The 19,035-nt window shown below is 38.2% G+C and overlaps 1 protein-coding gene across 1 annotated transcript in view; it reads right to left on the reverse strand.

Annotated features, from left to right (window-relative positions):
* Window positions 1-868: 868 nt before the first annotated feature.
* SLC25A36 (solute carrier family 25 member 36) overlaps window positions 869-19,035 on the reverse strand; it is a 30,378-nt gene continuing 12,211 nt past the window's right edge. The window contains exons 3-7 of the mRNA XM_021553639.4: window positions 17,362-17,439; window positions 14,682-14,782; window positions 7,256-7,322; window positions 5,489-5,778; window positions 869-4,767 (exon numbers count right to left, since the gene is read on the reverse strand). Of these exons, the coding sequence (XP_021409314.1) occupies window positions 4,574-4,767; window positions 5,489-5,778; window positions 7,256-7,322; window positions 14,682-14,782; window positions 17,362-17,439 (730 nt within the window). The 3' untranslated portion in view covers window positions 869-4,573. The remainder of the gene's footprint in view (window positions 4,768-5,488; window positions 5,779-7,255; window positions 7,323-14,681; window positions 14,783-17,361; window positions 17,440-19,035) is intronic.

A 19,035-nucleotide genomic window follows, 5' to 3' on the forward strand; every position in this document is an offset into this window, starting at 1 on the left:
ACATAAGCCCTCTAACATAAGGGATTGTAAAGCAGCATGAACTTCAAAATATCCCCACAGACTTACCCTGAGCTCTGCCCCGCCAAAGTGCCTCCTTTGCAGGGTAAAAGTGAAAGATCAGTTAGAGACAATTACAGCTATGCCAGTTAGAGGCATAATTTCAGATGTGTCAGGGATAAGAACACTGGTTGCCTGTACTGGTTCCAGCAGACTGATTACCTCTAAGCCTGGCTGGCCTGGAAGCTAGAAAGTGTGGCAAGGTAGGGCAATTCACAGCAACACCTACTGAAAAAAAAAGCTATCACAGATGTGCTGATTTAATACAAGTTTTGAAGTAGTTTTGAATGGCTGAAAGAATCACATCAGAGACATTGAGCTTGCCTCTGTATTAGAGGCTGCAAAGACTCGGTTCCAGAACACACATTGAGGGGGAAAAACAGCACTCACCAAACAAACCCCATGCATGCATTTGCAGAATAGTTTGTGAGGAAGCTCAGGACAGACTTCAGCTCAAACACCAACTATTTTAAGAAAAACAATATCAAAATCTAAGAGTGTGTCAGGTTCAAGGACTTGGTTATAACCTCACATGCAATTAACTCTGAGCATTTTAAGGAATTACTGCCCTTCACTTTTGTCAGCAGCGGCTTGTGCTAGATGGCACTTCAAATGGACACAAGTTCTGTGGTCACCAGCTCCTGAATCTCAGTTGACAGGGTTGCTTGGTTCTGTAGAGGTAACTGTTCAAATCCAACTGCACCAACACATACTGCTTCAGTCAGCCATAAATCCATCCAAGAAGACCACACTAAAAGGTACAAAGCACACCTTATTTTCAGCTACTATAAAATGGTACAAGATAAAATGATTTACTGGGTTAATGAATTTTTCATTTTTAATCACAACTGTGCAGGCACTGGTATGTATCAATAATAGAAAAAAACAAAGGTTAAAAACAGTGTACAGTTTAGCACAGCAGGCAACATTTGAATAGAAGCACAATTTTAATTTGCTTTGAAGTTTAAAGCAATCCAAACAAAAAGTTAACTATATAAATACAGAGTAAATGCACATAGTTTACAGCCAACTACATGTATGCAAGAATAATAGCAAACCTCACATGAGTACTGAAGTATTCTCAATCTGTCATCTGTGAGTGTTTAGCTATGACTCTGAGGGCATAGTTATTTTCACATATGCAGGGTAGGCAGACTTTTAAATATAAGAACTGAAAAAACTTACATAACTCAGTCTTAACAGACAAAGTTGAAAAAAGTAGTACATTTACCTAGGCACACTTCAGCATTCAGCTTGTTTTCCAAATCTGAACAGTTTAAACAGGAAGCAACATTTATAAAGGCTCTCCACTCTTGTCTCTGGAAGCATTCTTTTACAATGCTGCAGTCTGAGGAATGTTGCAAATGTGGTAAGAAAAACAGACTAGCAGAAACTGTCATTAACAACCAAACGATCCGCTGTCATTAACACCTCAATCAGCAAGGGAAGATGCGGAGTGCGTTATGTAAACAGAGGCGGGGGCAGAGATGGGTAAGCGGACAGGCGCTGGATGTCTCGGTCACACCTACAGCTCCCAGAACTCCGCAGCTCCCTGGTGCCGCCTGCCGGCCCCGCCGCGCACCTGCAGCCCCGGCTGCGAACAGCCAGGGACACGAGGAACGGATCCGTGACTCGGGAGCTCTTCACACGTCCTGTCTAGCACACACAGGTGGGACATAAATACATCCTAATACAAATCAAGATGACCAAGGTTAAATGCCCTGCTTTCAGCTCTGTAGTTAAAGATATTATTGAATGAAGCATCTTGTTATTTCCCTTGAGTTTTTATAATAAATAGCAAGAAAACTACATAAATAATTTAAAGATCTTTGGGAAATATATCAGAGGTAATTTTGCAGGTACTTGTAGTTTAAAAATAATGAAAAATCTCCAAAAATATTTGGGTTATGTTTGGTTATGCAAAAGAAGCCAAAACAATCACCCCTAAAGTTTAAAACAAAACTGGAACACGCTTTGAAGAGGTGGAGTAATAAGCTGATTGTCTGCTTTTAGCTGTTATCTCCCATATTCAACTGTCCTTGTTAAATTGTCCTACTTACCACCTCCAGGGGCTTTGCTCTTACCCAGAGAAGGCACACACACAGTACCCAGGGAATTCCAGGAAATACCCAGGACTGGGAGACAAACACAGAACCAAGGGACAGTGTATTCAGAGGAGAGAAACTCCCATGAAGCCTGGGCTACTCCAAGTATTCACGAACTCCAAAACTGAGTATGGTCTTTGCCAATTTAAGTTTTGGCTATGACTGAGTAATCTAGGTAACGTGAGGAGTGACCCACCTTCCACATCACAAAAATTACAGTAAGTCACTATTTCTGCATGTATTTATCTGAACAAAAGCATCACATCAAAGCTTAGGTCAGTCATAAATACTTCAGTCTTTTCTTAGAGTGATCACTAGAAAAAGCCCACTTTAAAACACATTTAAGCATTCCTTTCACTTTGAGACAATCAAGTTCACCATGGTCACCCCTCAGACCATGCTGTCTTTAACAAGGGAACATTTTCCAAGCAGGGAAGTCAATACAGCACTGCGAGGTCAATGTATTTACTATGGGTGGCTTTCAGAAGATGAGCAATTAATACAGAGAATTACATGAAATACTCAAATGCTTTGACACTGTATGGAAAACAACAAAGGTCAAAATAAAGGAAAGCAAATAAGAAAAACCCAGACAGACTGTTCTACAAGCTTTGAGGTTTTACATAGAGCCTGCAGAACAACTGCCAGAGATGCTATGGATTTACAGCATAAATTCCTGCACAGCTTACACAGAAATCAAACCACATGCTTTTTTAAAACCAAACTGCATATTTCAAACACTGTTTGATTCCAGATAATCAGTAAGAGGAAGAAAATTCATATGCCCTAAGAAGGCCACAAAGTGCATAAGAAGTCATTCATAAAATAAAGCCATTGCACATGATGCACAGTTCAAGTGTACTGAAGTACCACACTGGAAGAGCTGAGAGCACAGTTCTGTCCATGCCAGTGTAGCAGCATTTATATGGAGAAAGCTATTGACCCCAACTTGTAAATGATCATCTTCCTCATAAGGATAATGGATGCAGACTGAGAAGATACTTGTTGGAAAGCTGTAAAACTTCCTGTAACATTAAACTGCTTGACACTCCAGTTGTATGATTTTGGAAAAGTCTGTAAATTATGACAGAATAAGCCAGCTAAGCCTCACTGCTGAATGCAAGGCATTATATTGCAATTGGCTTACAGAACAAAACCAATGCCTGAATAATCAGACAATGTGGAGGACAAGGTTATAGCTCAGTATGCAGGCTCAAGCTGACAGAAGTGATACGGCATTCATTGGGGGAATGCTTTCAAGAAAATGTTATTTACAATTTCTCCATCATTTTGCACAGAGCCTGTCTGCACTGACAAGATCTATCACAACTTCAACTGGTTTCTGGTCACCCCAGCCACAGTGATACGTGCTCTCCTCCAGCACTCCCATATAAACATTGGCAATCCAAGGATTTGCCAGATATTTAAGGGCTGTATTAGCTTGTGCTTAGGCAGCATGAAACTGAGTGAATCCTGTCTTCACAAATGGGAAGCTGGACTAGCTGAGATTTCTCATCACATTACAAATCCTTAAAAAGGCTATAAAGTGGCATTCAGCAACTTCCTTAGCAGTGTGAGTGACCTGACCATGTTGGCAAGGAAAACTGATGATACAGGACCAATGTTTCATAGGCCTCTCTTACTTAGGAAAAGTTCCAGGAAAGAAAAAGCATGATGCAGCAGGACCAGAAGTCCACATGCACCAGCATTAACAGACTGATAACCTGAAGAGTTAAACAATCAGACCTGCTCAAACATCAAGAAAAAAAAAAAAAAAAAAAAAAGAACAATCAAAACCAAAAAGCTACAATGGGTATCACCTTTTGTAGTGAAGAAATAACTGTTCTGGGTCCCTGCACCATATTTTGTCTTGAGGTAGCAACATGATAAACTTTACACACTTACCACACTACCTCAGTCTCTTTATGAATCTTCAGAGCAACTAAATGGAAGTGTCAGGTATAGAAAGCTATAAAAGTACTGTCTTGCCATTCCTTCAACAGGTTACTGTGCAGTAAAACAGAACAAAAATTATGTAGTTGAGAGCAATCACTAAGAGAAGGTAATAGGACTGCCCAGGAACATATTTCATGTCCCCTCCCTCACCCATCAGGTCTCTGAAGATGACTCAATGGCTTTGTCTAGTCTAACAGATGAAAAGAAAAGAATAATTCTGAATTAAGAGATGCATGAAGGCATTCCCTAAGAGGCAGTTCCCATTTGTCACATTGACATGAGACCACAAAATAAAGGCAGCAAAATTATTCAGAGTTGCCCACAATCAACCTCCTGTTTTGTCCACAGCTGCTTGTTCCTCATACAACGCTCCTGTAGCCCACCACATTGGCATTGACATTCAGTGGTCCACTCCAGTCTTTCAGTCTTCCACCTTCTTGCACCTTGTCACACTGCTATCCATCAAGTAAGTAGACTACAACTTCATAGGTGGACATCATGATAGCCGTGTTTGGAATCTGTCTGATCAGGTGTGTAGTTAAACCTCGGTAAAGGGAGCCATACCCTTCCTCTCGCACAAGCAAAGAGAGTGTCTGGAAGAAAGATCTGTATTTTGTTCCCTCTTCTCTTAGTCTTGTTCGTACAACCTCTGTACAAAGAAAGCCAGTGGGAAAAGAAAAATTGAGTGGGTACATTCACCACTTTTCATTATTTTTCCCAGCACCTGATCAGGGATTTTTACACAAAAACAGCCCCCTGCAAGTTCTCAATCTCGCAACTCCTCTTAAAAAAAAAAAAGGAGGAGGAGGAAGACAAACAGAGTGGCAAATCAAGCATGTGTAAGAGAGCAAGTATTACATATTTGACTAAACTAGGCAAGTTCATTTGCTTAGCTACAATCCAGAAGAGGACTGCTGCTTGGGCTTGTGTTACCTCAGAAGTTGACATTAGTTCAGTACTCAGTTCATTAACATACTATGTGCGCAGAACTACTTTGCAGGAAGATCAAGTGCAACTGACACACAAACTAGGTAGCCTGCAGTCCTAGAACGGAGATGAGAACTCGCTGGCACATGGAAAATTGCCAAGTATATGGAAAAATTCCATCTGAAACTCTCTTTGAGTACCTTGGGCTATACCCTGGCCTATCCCTTGGCAAAATAAACTTTGTCTAAGAAAAGGTCATGCTGGATATCCACTGTAAAGCACTTGCATTTCTGAATACTATACTCATGTTGACCTGCTAAATCTGATATTCAGACAGGGATATACTTCTTGACCAAGCAAACCAAAGTTGGCTACAAATCTGACTGAGAAGATTCCCTTTGAAGGTTCTGACTCAGGGTCTCAGCTGCACATGTCCCACTTACCATGGGGATATGCTATTGATGTTGCACATGTTTTGGAAGTGGCAGCAGCCATCATCATTCGAACAAAGTCCGATGCTTCTTTTGCTGATTCATCCTCATTGTCCATGGCAGCAGCAGTCTTATACTCCAGTAATTTTTTCTTAATACTCTCATAAATGACAAAGTGAATAACAGTCTCAGATATGCCTGCGTAGGATGCAGACATTCCCCGGTAAAAGCCTCTAAAGCCATCCAAGCGATAAACTTTGCGGACACACTCAAAAGCGCTCATTTGCTTTTCTCCACGATTCCTAAACAGGAGAAAACAAGTCAGAGTATCAACATGCGCAACCAACAAGACTGGAAAATTAATTAAACAGGTTTGTAGCAATGAGAAGACTTATGAAATACCCAACACTGGTGCTGAGGGGCTCCAAGTCACTTGGCAGTCTCAAAGGCCTTCAGCACTAAACACAGATAAAGCATTACATGGAATCCAAGGCAAACTTCACACAGTGACTAAAGAAAAAGTATCACAAACAAATGTTGAGCAGCCTTAGGCCTCTCCAACTCTCATGCAAATAAAGAACTGATCTGCTTGGAAACAGACCCCCAAATGGACTATCAATGTCCTTGACTCAGGAGAAAAATTACCATTTCCTTTTGCATAGTGGATTTGCCCTAACTGTTGCCTCAATAAAGAGCTCCACAGCATTCAGTGCCTAGGAGCTGAAACAGCAGCCCTCAGCATTACAGCTCTTGGCAAACAACTGGCACAGCAACCAGTGCAACAGTGGGAGCTATTACTTGATTGAACTAAGCCACTGCTGATGTCAAGGAAAATGCTCATTAGACATACCTATTTCAAGCAGTATTTGGCAAATGAAGTTGTATTCCCATTCTGAGCTTGCTCACTGAATTGAGTTGTGCATACTGAAGTAGTTAGAATACTGTACACAACTATGCAAACCCATGACAACACCACACGAGATGTGGTTCATTACAGCTGCAAGTGCAAGCACATGGATTGTGCCAGCAGAGGTCTGAGTGAGCAAGTCACAGAATAAAACAGCAGACAACCTTCTAAGGAGTTATGGCAATCATATGGACACATGGCATCATACCATTCTCTCCCTATAGGTTTAAACAGATGGGTATACAAAGGTCGGTCTTCCTTCCTATTTGCATAAAACTCTACTTTCATTACAAGTTTCACAATGAACCATTTCTGTAGTCAATTCTATGCTAGGTCCAAACAATTTATTGGCTATCTCATATTAGGACAATTCTATCTATTCTATCCAAACAGCAATTCAAGCCGTTTCTATCCATGAAAGAAGTATTTTCTTTCATATAAGCTAGAACTCATTGTATATGAAAAAAAAAAAAAGCCACAAAAAACCCAAACCTGAGGATGTTTAAAGCCTTTTTCTAAACATTTTCTATAATACTGAATCCATATTTAAGGAATGTTTTGCTCAACAGTTAAAGAGAATGTATTGCTGAATGAAAATGCAAGCATATGGTTGGTAGTGCATGATTTTAAGCAAACTGTTAACCTTGTCTTTCATTCCAAATTTTCTGGTCAGTCTACTACAGTGCCTCAAGCATGTCTCAGAACAGTTTAAAAAAGAAGTGACAGTATAACTTGAAGAGAGAACAGCATCAACTTTGCAAATGTGAAATGCTGAATGTTTAAGAATTCATTCTATTTCAGAGTGCAGAACAGATTCACAACACTCAAATACCATGTTATCACAGCAGTGAGGTTTCCTATTGTCACTTTACCTTGCATCAAGCTGTAATCGTGTCTTTACCAACCAAATGGGATTAGTTGTTGTGATCGCAGTAAAACCTAAAAAATGCAAAAATAACACAATTAGATGTGATAATACCAGAAGAACAAATTCATCTAAGTTCCAAATGCACACAGTTAAGGTACAGTGGATGCAAAAACTCGGACTATACTGATTTTTCTCAAGTCCCCATTTTGTGAATCCATAGAGCCAATAAACACTTCCTTTGTTTTTAAATTTTACATTAATACTGAATAAGTTTGATTCTTAGCAAGAGATGCCCCATATAAAATAAGCCAAATTAAGTACAGTTCTCTACCTATCTAATACCAACCCTGTTTTGACACCACAGAACAGCAATGCCAACTAGACAAACATCAGCCAATTGGGCAAGAAAGTCAATAAGAATGCATTGCAGAGACAGCAATAGCAATTTGAGATGCTACAAAACATTTCCTCAATTTACTTTGTTACCTGAAATACAATCCGAGTTTAAAAGCATGCAGACTGAATAAATACTACTTTTGGTGCAGTTAAAAGGCATTTATTACTGCAAATTAAGAGACCTTTTAATAATGAACTATAAAGAGCAGTTACATTTGAGTGCTAATCTTTTATTTAGTATTCAAAGCAGAGATTGTTGGCTGGCCTTGGAATACTTTTACAAGCATATGAGTGTTTAAATTGTTAAAGTAAATACTATAACTTCTAACTATTCAGACAGACAGCAACTACAAAGGCTTGCATAAGGGCCAAGGGTTAAAGCTTTGATTTTCAGTCCACTAAAGAAAACAAAAGAATAAGAAAAAAGGAAACAGAAAATAAAAAAGGGGAAAAAAGAAAACAAAGAAGTAAGAATTACTCTTACTTCTGCACAACTGTGGAGAGAGAAAGAGAAAGCAGAGTGAAAGGCAGCTCTGGAAAAAGTAAAATTAAAAAAAAAAATCATCTCAAGGAGTAATACCACACATGCACCATCAATGAGGTGTCATGTCTGCAGGAGAGAATAGGAAAAGGGAAAAGCTGGAACATGGCCAGGCAAGAGATGATAAATTTAGACACTTGCTCTGTGACACACATGGCTGGTTTATAACTACAAAGACACACTGCCCTCCTGCAAGGGGATGGACTGGGTGTGTGAGGAAGGACAGAGTTCCCTTGCTCAGTGCATGGCTGGGCACAGTACTTATCCAGCAACAGGCTATTGATAAGCTCATTTATCAGATCACTAACAGCTCACAGAAATGGATTTAGCAGAACGGGTTCCATACATGTTACTCCTGTTCAATCACAAGCTAGGTTTACATTGCACACAAAGGTCTGCAATACTCAGAAATGCCAGGGGATCTTAACTGTTCTCAGTTTGATCTGTGCCCATCCTCAAAGCTTAAACAGGTAATTAGTTTTCAGTTCAGGTTCTAAAAACAAATTATCTGATTTGGCAGCTACTAAGATTGAGCTGATTTTCTTACACCAGAAGAATAAAAGTAGATTGGAGGCTTCTGTTCAATTTTCTGATTAAACAGATTTTTAAACTGACTAAAACTTCTTAACTTGGCAACTTCTTCTGGCAGATAAGGATTGGGAGTTTGCTTTCTTTTTTTCTGATTCACTACTCATTTTTCCTATATCTCAGTACTTATATAACCTTCACATAATGGAGTGAAATCCTAACAAGGCAAGAGTTCTATATCTCTATTTAATGGAGGTAAATAATGATGTAAAAACCCAAGCACTGGGGAACTACTCTGCCATAACAAGGCATGAGATGTTTTTATAACACCATGTGTGCAAAACACACTCTGTAGCTCATGTAGCCATAACCTGTCTGTCCTGTCACTTCATGTCACAGAAATTCCAGTGATTCCATGATTCCAATAGTGCTTGAGCCCAAGTTCAACTACACTGAAAGGAAACTTCATTCTTGTATGGTTTTATTTCTTTTCACTGGCACTAAAAGTTTTAATTTTGTTTGACTTCCAATCAGAATCTCTGTGGCATGAAGTGCACTAGGAAATGCAGAGATCTGCAACAAAAGCTTTGAAATAAGGTGGGGAAAAAAAATCAGTTGCCTTACCAACATATCCTCCAAAAAAGACTTCTCTAAAAACCAAAATTAGTTCTTAAGTCTCTCCTACTTCTTAATTAGAAGTTAACAAAACCAAAAATCCTTTTGCATTTCTATTTAAGTTGCACATTTTGGAATTTTTTAACTCTTAGACTGTAACATACAGCCTTTCTCCTTCATATTCAACTCAAAATAAGGCTGTCTGCAAATCCTCAGTCTGGACCAGGCAATGCACAGGTGCCATCAGTGGCAGTGGCTGAGTGACAACAGTGCCTGTATCCACCCATAGCAGCAGCCTGATACTTCTATGCTGGCTGGGAAGAGTATATATGGAAATTTCCAGTGAAAAGTGGTTGGCAGAGGATGCAGCCCCTACTCTACTCAAACTGCACTCCTGGGGCCACTCTAAGCATTATTTAAATGTAGCACTTCCAACAGTAGGATCAGACACTCAGCAACACGGCCAGTATTTTTCCCCATGGCTGTCACAGGTCTAAGTTGACAGTTCAAATCAAAGGGCCTTCAACAATTCAGGTTTCCAGATGAGTGACTACAGATCAATTCTTACAGCTAATGTAGCAAATGCAGTTAGTGAAGAAGAAAAATGAATTGACTGGTGCTGACACCAAGAAAAGCCCTCCAAATCATGAAACATACCTTTTAGGATACTTGAAATTATAAACTTTGATTTTTAAATACAGAAAATCTGTAGCAAAAATATTTGTTAAAACAAACTTTGGGGGCTGTCAACAACTGCCATGAAACTCCATCGTTTACTTTTTTCTTTTTAAAAGCCTCAGTGATCTTTATAATACTGTACAATGTATTGCACGCTCAAGAAAGACCCCAGATTCATGACAAGTACAGATAAATCTGGCAATACTACAAACTCCATTAGTTTTATTTTATTGTATCCCAGCTTCAGACAGAAATATCTCAATCTATTTTTTCAGCTATCCCAGCTACTGACAGGTAAGATCCCAGGTATTCCTATTATGCATCATATTTCAAAGGACAGGATTGGTGCTTTTTAATCTATAAGCCAATGTAATTGATACAGACGCATGTGAACATGGAATGATGAATTAAAATTTAAAAGTAGTAAAATAAAAACAAACCAAAAGAGTAAACAGAAAGAGACAGAAAGGATTATATACACATATTAAAAAAGAAAAAGAAAAGAGGTCTTTGAATAAATGTAACACAGAATATCAGCTGCAGCATTTTAAAGGCAGCTCTGGAACACTGGGAAAAAAAAAACTCCCAAAATGCCTTGTTTAACCCAGTAGGGGCTTTCAGTTGACCAGAGCTAAGTACAGTAGCAGCTCTCAGTGAAAGGTATTTCCTACCTTTCCCTGAATGGCACAGAAAAAAAAAAAATCACTCTAAATAGAGTTAAGGAAAAGTGACGTCTTTGCACAATGCACATCATCTGAGTTCAAGCTAGAAGTGTCTTCCCCTTACGGTGTTTATTCAATAGATATCACAAACCCACGTGTGGTTCTTACACTAGAGGCTGCAAGAGACGCTCAGTTCAGTACTCACGAGGTTTAAGTTAGTCCATATTGCTGCAGGAAGTGACCTGCGGAGGGGGAGCATGAGATGACACGATCTCACTCTTTTCACGGGAGAAATGTACAGTAAATGCCTAAAATAGACACAGGCTTTTCTGTATCATAACAACAAGCAGTGACCTCATCAGACACAAGTGTACAAATCGAATCCCAGCGGAAGGATTTGTCAATTAGTTATTGGGAAATCTAACTCTTTGCAGGTAAAAGTTTAGGAAAAAAAAGAAAGAAAAATAATCAAAACAGGCCACAGATATTAAAATAGATGTGTAAAATGCACTGAGTACTGAAATTTCTGCTCATTTGCAGCAATTTAATTTTACAACTCCAAATACTTACCTATATAGAAAATTTACAATTGAAATCTCCTTTTCCACTCCCTTGAAAATACTATTCATTAAAGCTAGCCTAGTCTTGGGACAGAAAAGATACCTTATGAAATCCAACCTTCTAAGATCAGTGAACTAAATATGCATTATATTTGGTATGAATTAACTGTGTACATAGCACTAAAAACTTACAAAGTGATGTATCTCTAAGTAATAAAGTGGTCCCAATTATTTTAAAATAAATAAATAATAATTTTTAAAAATTCTGCATTTGCATTGGTTTGCCAGTAAAATTCTAGAAAAAACAGCAACAGCATACAAGGCAAAGTAGTTTTGCAGTAGATTTGCAACCACATTGTCTGATTGAGGCTGTGAATCATTGAAAAAAGCAAACAAGAAAGCCACATAGGAATCTAGTATCTCATCCTGTTCTCTACAGCTTTTTTTCTGTGGTGAGAGAGGTTGAGTGCAATGAGAAGGCAGAGTTTATAGTGAATCTGAGAATTTAGCCTAACTTGGAAATAACCAGAAATCAACTCTTCACACAAGCAAACAGTGTTGTACCAAGCTCAGATACATTCCCTGGTCTAGTTTGCAAAAGGAGAACCACAACTATGCCGAGGAGTAAGCAAAAAGGATTGCTAAGTACTTCTTCATGTCATCTCAGGTATTTTAGGTATGAAGGGGATGTGCTCTATATGCTGGAAACTAGCACAGCAAGAAGACAGCATTCATTTCTGTTTGCATAAGGCATCAGTTACTAATATATAGATACTTCACTCTCCTTAGAATAAAACAAACTTAGTAGAAGAATCTTAAAACCATAAATATATATTTTGAGAATGAAGAATCAGGCCTAAAACCAACCAACAACAAAAAAAATGCTTAAAATACTATATCTCAGCTTTTCACTCCCAAAACCACCAAGTGCATAAAACCATCCTTATTTAATAATGACATCAGTCTAGCCTGAGACATGTATTAGCACATTATACAAATAAATAGAATTTAAAGTTGACTGTAGTTCACTATTTGGAGTACTTTAATAAAACAACATTACAATTATTCTGCTTAAAAATGTATTTTTGCATCATTACTGTATCTTGCAACCCACAGGAAAAGCTTTGTAAGTGCAAATCCCACTTCATGCTAATTAGGTATTTGACTTTATGGAACAGAAAGGTCATATCCAAAAAATACCAACCCACAAAAAACCACCAACAAAACAACAACCCTCATTTAAGACTGAATTATTCAATTCCTTACTGAAACCAATGGCAGCTGAAAAAGAAAAACACCAATACTGATTATTTTATGCTAATTCTGAAGTATTTATCCACCTTGCCAATTTTGAAATCTTAGGTTCCAAAGTAAACATGGTAATGATCTTCTGTATTAACCTGTCAACCAAGTAAGAACAATTTGATCTTGCCCCTGTTATTTTGCCATTTCTTTAAGGTAATTTTCATCATACAGCAATACAAACCTTGCAGGTAAAACTGTTAATAGCTGGTTTAAGTGCATTTTCTGAAATATATTAGAATTACAAAAAGTTAGCACATTCCCAAGAAAGCACTGTTAACTTTAACTGCAGAGTCCTTTTCATATATCAGAATAACACCAGAAGAGAGAATTGTTATGTTGTTCAAAGATCCTGAGAACTTCTTTTACTGTGCAGTGCCAAAACCTATGGTGTGAGCCTGCACTGAGCATTCTGTTTTACTGACTGTGGTTTAGAATACAACTGCAGAACCTTGGAAGTATGAGAAACTTAACAGCCCCAAGAGTTGTTCAATGTTAGAACTTATAGACAGAAGTAAATAAAAAAGCAAATAGCAATTGAGGCTCAAATCCATTTCCCCAGTCTACTACAGCTGTATGTACAAATGCACAACACCAACCTTCTGGAGGGGAAGCAGCTACAGAGCTCCATGACAAACTACAGCCTGAGGCTGCACACACCCAGGAAAAAGCACTACAAGCACATCTCCATAAATGTGCTCTACAGAATGAGGGCAGGAACTTCCAAAGACTCAGAATATTCATTTGTCTGCAGCACTTCATGAGATGCACAAGTTGCCTTCAATTGAGGACAGACTTGTTTATATTGTCCACACTTCCCCCTGCCTCCAACTTAAGGACATGTTTTATTCCTTTGACAAGGACCTGAAGACTCTTAATCTTTCTTGATGCAATTAACTGATTAGGATGAACTCTTCATTAAGTCCCCTTCCATCCCAATCCCCTTGCTGTTCACCTACAAACAAAAACACTCACTTCTAGATGATAAAAAAAACCCAACACTACATTGTCCTTGTCTGACTTGGGCAAGATAAAAGAGCTCTTCTTACACCTTAAAGGTTAAAAACTGTCATAACATTTCATGCGCCAGAGATGAATATTAGTGTCATTTAGGTATAAAGCTAATGTCACGTATATTTGATACACCATATAAAATCTCTATGTATCAGATTATTAGCAAGCATTAAACAGAAAACAAATCCTATTCCTTATTCTGACATCACACCTTTATCAGTCCGTTCCAGATTGCCAGTACTCATGTTCTACAGACTAGCTGTGAAATTTGACAGGTCGTAGAAACTTCAACAATTAAATTGTTAGAATTCATCTGTAAAGTGTCCACGGCCTATAAAAACATCTGAACATTTATTTTGGTGCAGAAAGGCATAGGCAACAAGAGATAAAGTGTTATTAATCCAAGTTTTGATTTTTCCAGCACAAGTCCATGACCATAACTTCGCTCAGTTGCCTTTAACTCCCCCTTGTTAATGATCCCAAAGCACAAAATATTCAAATCAAGCAACAAATATTTGTATCTGCTAAAATACACTGAAGTTACATTGCAGATATAAAATAGGAATTATTTTTATTGAGATGAAAATACATGAGAACTATGAGAAATCTGCTCTTCTGACTCTTTAGTGGCAGAGCAAACTTTCCATAGACTGGGATATGAACAAAGGAGGAGGGACTGTTACATATAATTTGCACAAATAACTGCAGGCACATTTCTGAAAGACAAAAATAATTAAAATATACAAAGCTGTAGCAGAAAGTGGTGGTAAAAAAAACTGCTTAGAAGAATTAAACCAGAAGTCAGTGCAAACACTTTATAGCTTACAGAGAAGTAAGTTAGTGTTTTGGAAGGCTACATTTTTCATTTCACAAATTTACAACTGAAAAAGCAGGGATGCAGGCTTTCTAGAGAAGACTGTTCACACACACTGTTATTTATCACTTAGTGCAGTTTCATGCATATATTCTCCAGAGAGCCTGTTTAATGACACACCAAGGCAGATAACCACTAAAAAGACATCATTCAATTACTGAGCATGTTCTGTTTTGTTGGCATTTTTTTTCCATATTTATTGTCACCTCTCATTTGCAGATATGACTGTAGGATGAAGCTAAAAAGTTACAGATCCTTACCTGCCACACCAGCTGAAATCATGTGTACCTGGGTAGAATCTGGATTGAAAATATTGTTCAACTTTTCCTTGCAATTTGAGTAAGCAGCAAAATATATTGCTCTAAAATTAGAACAAAATTCAAGTTATGTTATGTTTTACATTTCAAAATTCTCAACAAGCAGCACCATTAACTTCACTGACTGAAGATTATCTTGGGCTAAAACTCCCTTCCTCAGTAAAGAACTGCCCAAGGATTAACTCTTGCAAAGTAGTGGGACTATTCAAGGAATGGAAATGACTCTAAACATGACACTTGAATTTGTTTTTTCCACAAAACAGCTCCAATTACCAATTAGTGAGGGTAAGGACAGATACTTTGAAATATAAAAGTGATTTTTGTGACACTAGGAAGTTCAGCCAAGAAAGAAAAACACAGAAAAAGTTTCAGTAGTCTTCAAAGTTAATAACAGAACAAACTTCCTCTAATGGACCTAAACTCATTTCAATAGCAGCACAATTTGAAGAGAACAAAAAACCAAACAACATTTTTATTATTATAGCATTTAAGATTTAAATGTTGATAACTTGATGTTATAAATATTTACACTTCAAATGCTAGAACAGCTGTGAAGCTGTGATTCACATTTTTTCCAGCATTCTATATTTATAATAGACACTGATTTTTGTCTCTGAACACAACATGAAAAATGCTGTAAATTTGTGCTACACGAGTCCAGGAGCTGGTATACAAACAAAGCTAGGCAAAGTCAGCAACCCAATTCAATAAATTATGAAAAATGGGTGTTTTCACTCATTAAAGCCAAAAAATCTTATTTTAAGCACATATAAACCTCACATTTCAGGTTCTAACTCAGTTGTTTTAAATCTACGCATACCCCTCTGCAAGAGAAAAAAAGGAACATGCCACTTTTCCCAAGTAGAACATTAACCTCATTAGCTGTGTGAACATGTTTTTCTTTATTACAAAGAAGATAAAGTGCTTGCTTTATGGGTCTAATTTCTAAAATGGAACCTGAACTCAGTTAAGTACACTGGATGTGTTATGAAATATGCTTCTCTACAGCTTATTTAAACAAAGAGCTGATGTTAAATCCACTTAGCTAATGCTTAATTGAAATGAAGTGCTGGTTGAAGACAGAATCAGCCAGAGGGAAATGAAGATGTGCTTATAAATAAGGTTTACACACTACATCAAGCAGACATTTTAGCAAGCTAAGTATTTCACCTAGGGGAAGAACCAAAGGGAAACAGAAGATTTAACATATAATTAACTCAAAAGAAATAGATTTTGTTTTTCCAGCTGAGGATATTCTTCATGGAAGATAGTCACTTATGCAATGGATCCCACTCCTGGGTGAAAATTGCTATTAAAGTTATATCAATATTGAATATTTGATAGAACAGACTGATCTATTGTACAAAAGTACAGGCTCCCCAGACTAGGAAGTCCTGATATCCTGTAGGTGTCAAGAACAAATGCTACTAGGTTTGCTTCAGCTTTTCCAAAGGGCAGTGCTAAGTCAGTGACCAGAAAGCACCTCTGATGTTCCTAAATCCTTAAATTTGCTAAAATAAAGATAACAATTATTTCATTAACTTTTTTTCTTATTTATGCAGAGGATCTAAAAAACATTACCTCATAAGAGCTAAAGTTCAGTTTAGTAGTGTTTTTCAGAAACATCCAAATACCTCAAACCAGAAATCTCCAACTGAGTGCGCAGGAGACAGGAATATTTTCTTTTCAAACAAAATAAATAAACAAAAGCAGGGCATTAAGTCAAGGAAAGAATAAAACCTTTGTGGAATATATTCCCTCTGCATAAAGGCTCTTAAACAGAAGGGGGAAAAAAAAAAAGGACCAGGAAACAACTTCAAGTATTCTCATCCAGGCCTAAAGAATCTATTACTTTTACACAGCTTTGTTTCTATACTCTTCCCATGTATTCTCCTATTTTTGGAATGGACTTCAGCTAACAGTTCTATGTAAGGATAAATTCTAACTCTGGCATAAAGTGCTCTTCTCTCTGCCTGCTAGCACCAGCTGAGGAGCTGGAGTATTTGTGCTGATGCAGAGCAACAGACAACAGCAATAACACTGCCAACTAGATCACATTTACATCCTCGGCCCTACACTGCCCCAGTACCCTTTGGAGCCCAGTCCACTGCTGGATCTGCTTTCTCTGGGACAGCTGGTAAGTCTCTCCTCCTATCCAGTGTCTCACCCTTTCTGAAAGTTCAGAACAGGCTTCCTTCTGCAAGGGAGCACAAGGCTGCGCTTCACCAGAACTCAGGAAGGAAGATCCAGTGTTTTGAGGCTACAGTCACATAATTGCCTCCTGATGAATTAACTGAAAGCTAAGTCCATCTTTGTATTACCCAAGATCCAGACTTGCAGTTTACATGTGCAATTCCTTAAGAATTTTTCTTTTTACCTGGACAAAACATTGCATAAGGAATAGCACACAACAGTAAATACTATTACAAGAGCACACAGGATAGGAAATGCTGAGATACCTCTGGTGTACATATATGTCTCAATTCCTCAGGCAAAAAGTTACGCCAGGAACCAAAGGTTACTTGCTGCTAATTAAGTATTTACAACTGCAGAAGCAAGACTTGTTTCAAGTACACATTAAAGCTCTTAATGTATTTCATTTATTGTGCATGTCTGTATTTACCTGGAAGGAGCAACACCAACTAAATTAGGACCCAGCCCTCTGAACAGAGAACGAGGGCCTTCATTTTGCAAGATCATCCTAGAAAACAAGAAGACAATACTGTAACACTCAGAGCAAAATTAAGGAGTACACTAACCACCAAAATTACATCATGTGGAAAACTTTCATAGTAACTGACAGTAATACAGTGTGGGACACAAAAAAGATGAGTAATTTCCTAGAATTCCTAGCATTAAAAATGACATTATTGCTCAACATACTATGAAAACCATAAACAAAATTCAGAAGTAAGACTTGATCTCAATACAAATTTAACTTATATACAGGAACACATACAGAGTTGTCCAGAGTTATCTGTTAGGAAGTTAAAGAAAGTGTCCTTGAATCAGGGAGAAAATACTAAGCATGGAAATGTTCCCATTCATGTAGATGGTTCAGGAGGCAAAAGCAAAATACTTTATTTTACACTACACTCCTTTCACCACCCTTCAACTCCCAGTGTTTGTAAACTTTTTGAGTGAGAGGGCCAGGGAGCAAAAGGCAGAAGAGGAGAAAGACTTCAGAAGCCCAGTTCCACTCAGTCAGTGCTGTCTGAGAGCCACTCTGGAAGATGTTGCTCTTCTGCCTACGACACCCAGCCAGGGACACCTTTGGCAATTTATTATCTCCTCCTTTCTAAGAGAGACCTCAGCATGGCTCTGCATGTGCTACCCCAGTGTGATTCCACAAGACTCCAACAGGGCAGTTTCATGTCAGGAGTTTTTATCTGTAAGGCTGCTTTACTATTTGTCCTGCCTTTCTCATACCCATACAATGCTGAAATCCACTAAATATTCAACTAGAAGCCCATTCTTAGCTATTTTCTTTAAGACCTGATGATTATTTTGACCATAGCAAAAGAAAGTTGAAAACTTCAATGTGAGAAGTGACCCTTCCTAGAGGCTGGCAGGGATTCCCTCCTATCAGTTCTGAGCTGCTGCCTGTGTGCTCCTAACCAAGCACTGCTGCTGGGCTGTGGAGCCAGTGGTTTTCTGGCTTTTGATTAATTCCAGGGAAGACAATCCTTACCTAGCCATGCAAGGTAATTCACTGATAGTAACAATAGACAGGAGTGTGACTCATGCAGAGTCAAAGCCACAGTAGAGTCCTTACATCTCCTGTGCCATGGCTACTATAATCACAGCTCAGGAAACACTGCTTGGGTGGCAGCAGAGTGTAACCTTGCACATTTGTGGAATTTACAGGAAAGCATGGTACAAGCAGCAAGTTGAGACTTCAAATAAGGCATTATTAGTCCTTTAGTTTTGCAATATGGATCCCATATAGTTGGGGAATTTTGGAAGAGCTGAAGACCTATGCAGCACAGTACCCTGGCACAGTAAAAGATTATGCATGAAAATTCAGTTCTAGTGAAATCAGTCTGCCCCATAATCTAGATGGTAATCACATTAGTATTTTAAAAAGTATGGTAGGACATGGGAGAAAAACAAGGACTACCTGCATCCCATTACTGGAAATTGCTCTAGCAATTACTTTAGAACCAGATTTAAAGTTAAGAATTAACTACATTCCCCGATGCTACAAAACAGAGCCCTGTGCTTACTGATTTAGAAATATTGGCCTATGCACACAAATAGTTCTGGACATTTCTTCTTTAAAGAGCCATGCAGGTTA

The sequence above is a fragment of the Lonchura striata genome, chromosome 9 (genome assembly GCF_050655825.1).
Source record: "Lonchura striata isolate lonStrDom1 chromosome 9, ASM5065582v1, whole genome shotgun sequence".
Taxonomy (NCBI): domain Eukaryota; kingdom Metazoa; phylum Chordata; class Aves; order Passeriformes; family Estrildidae; genus Lonchura; species Lonchura striata.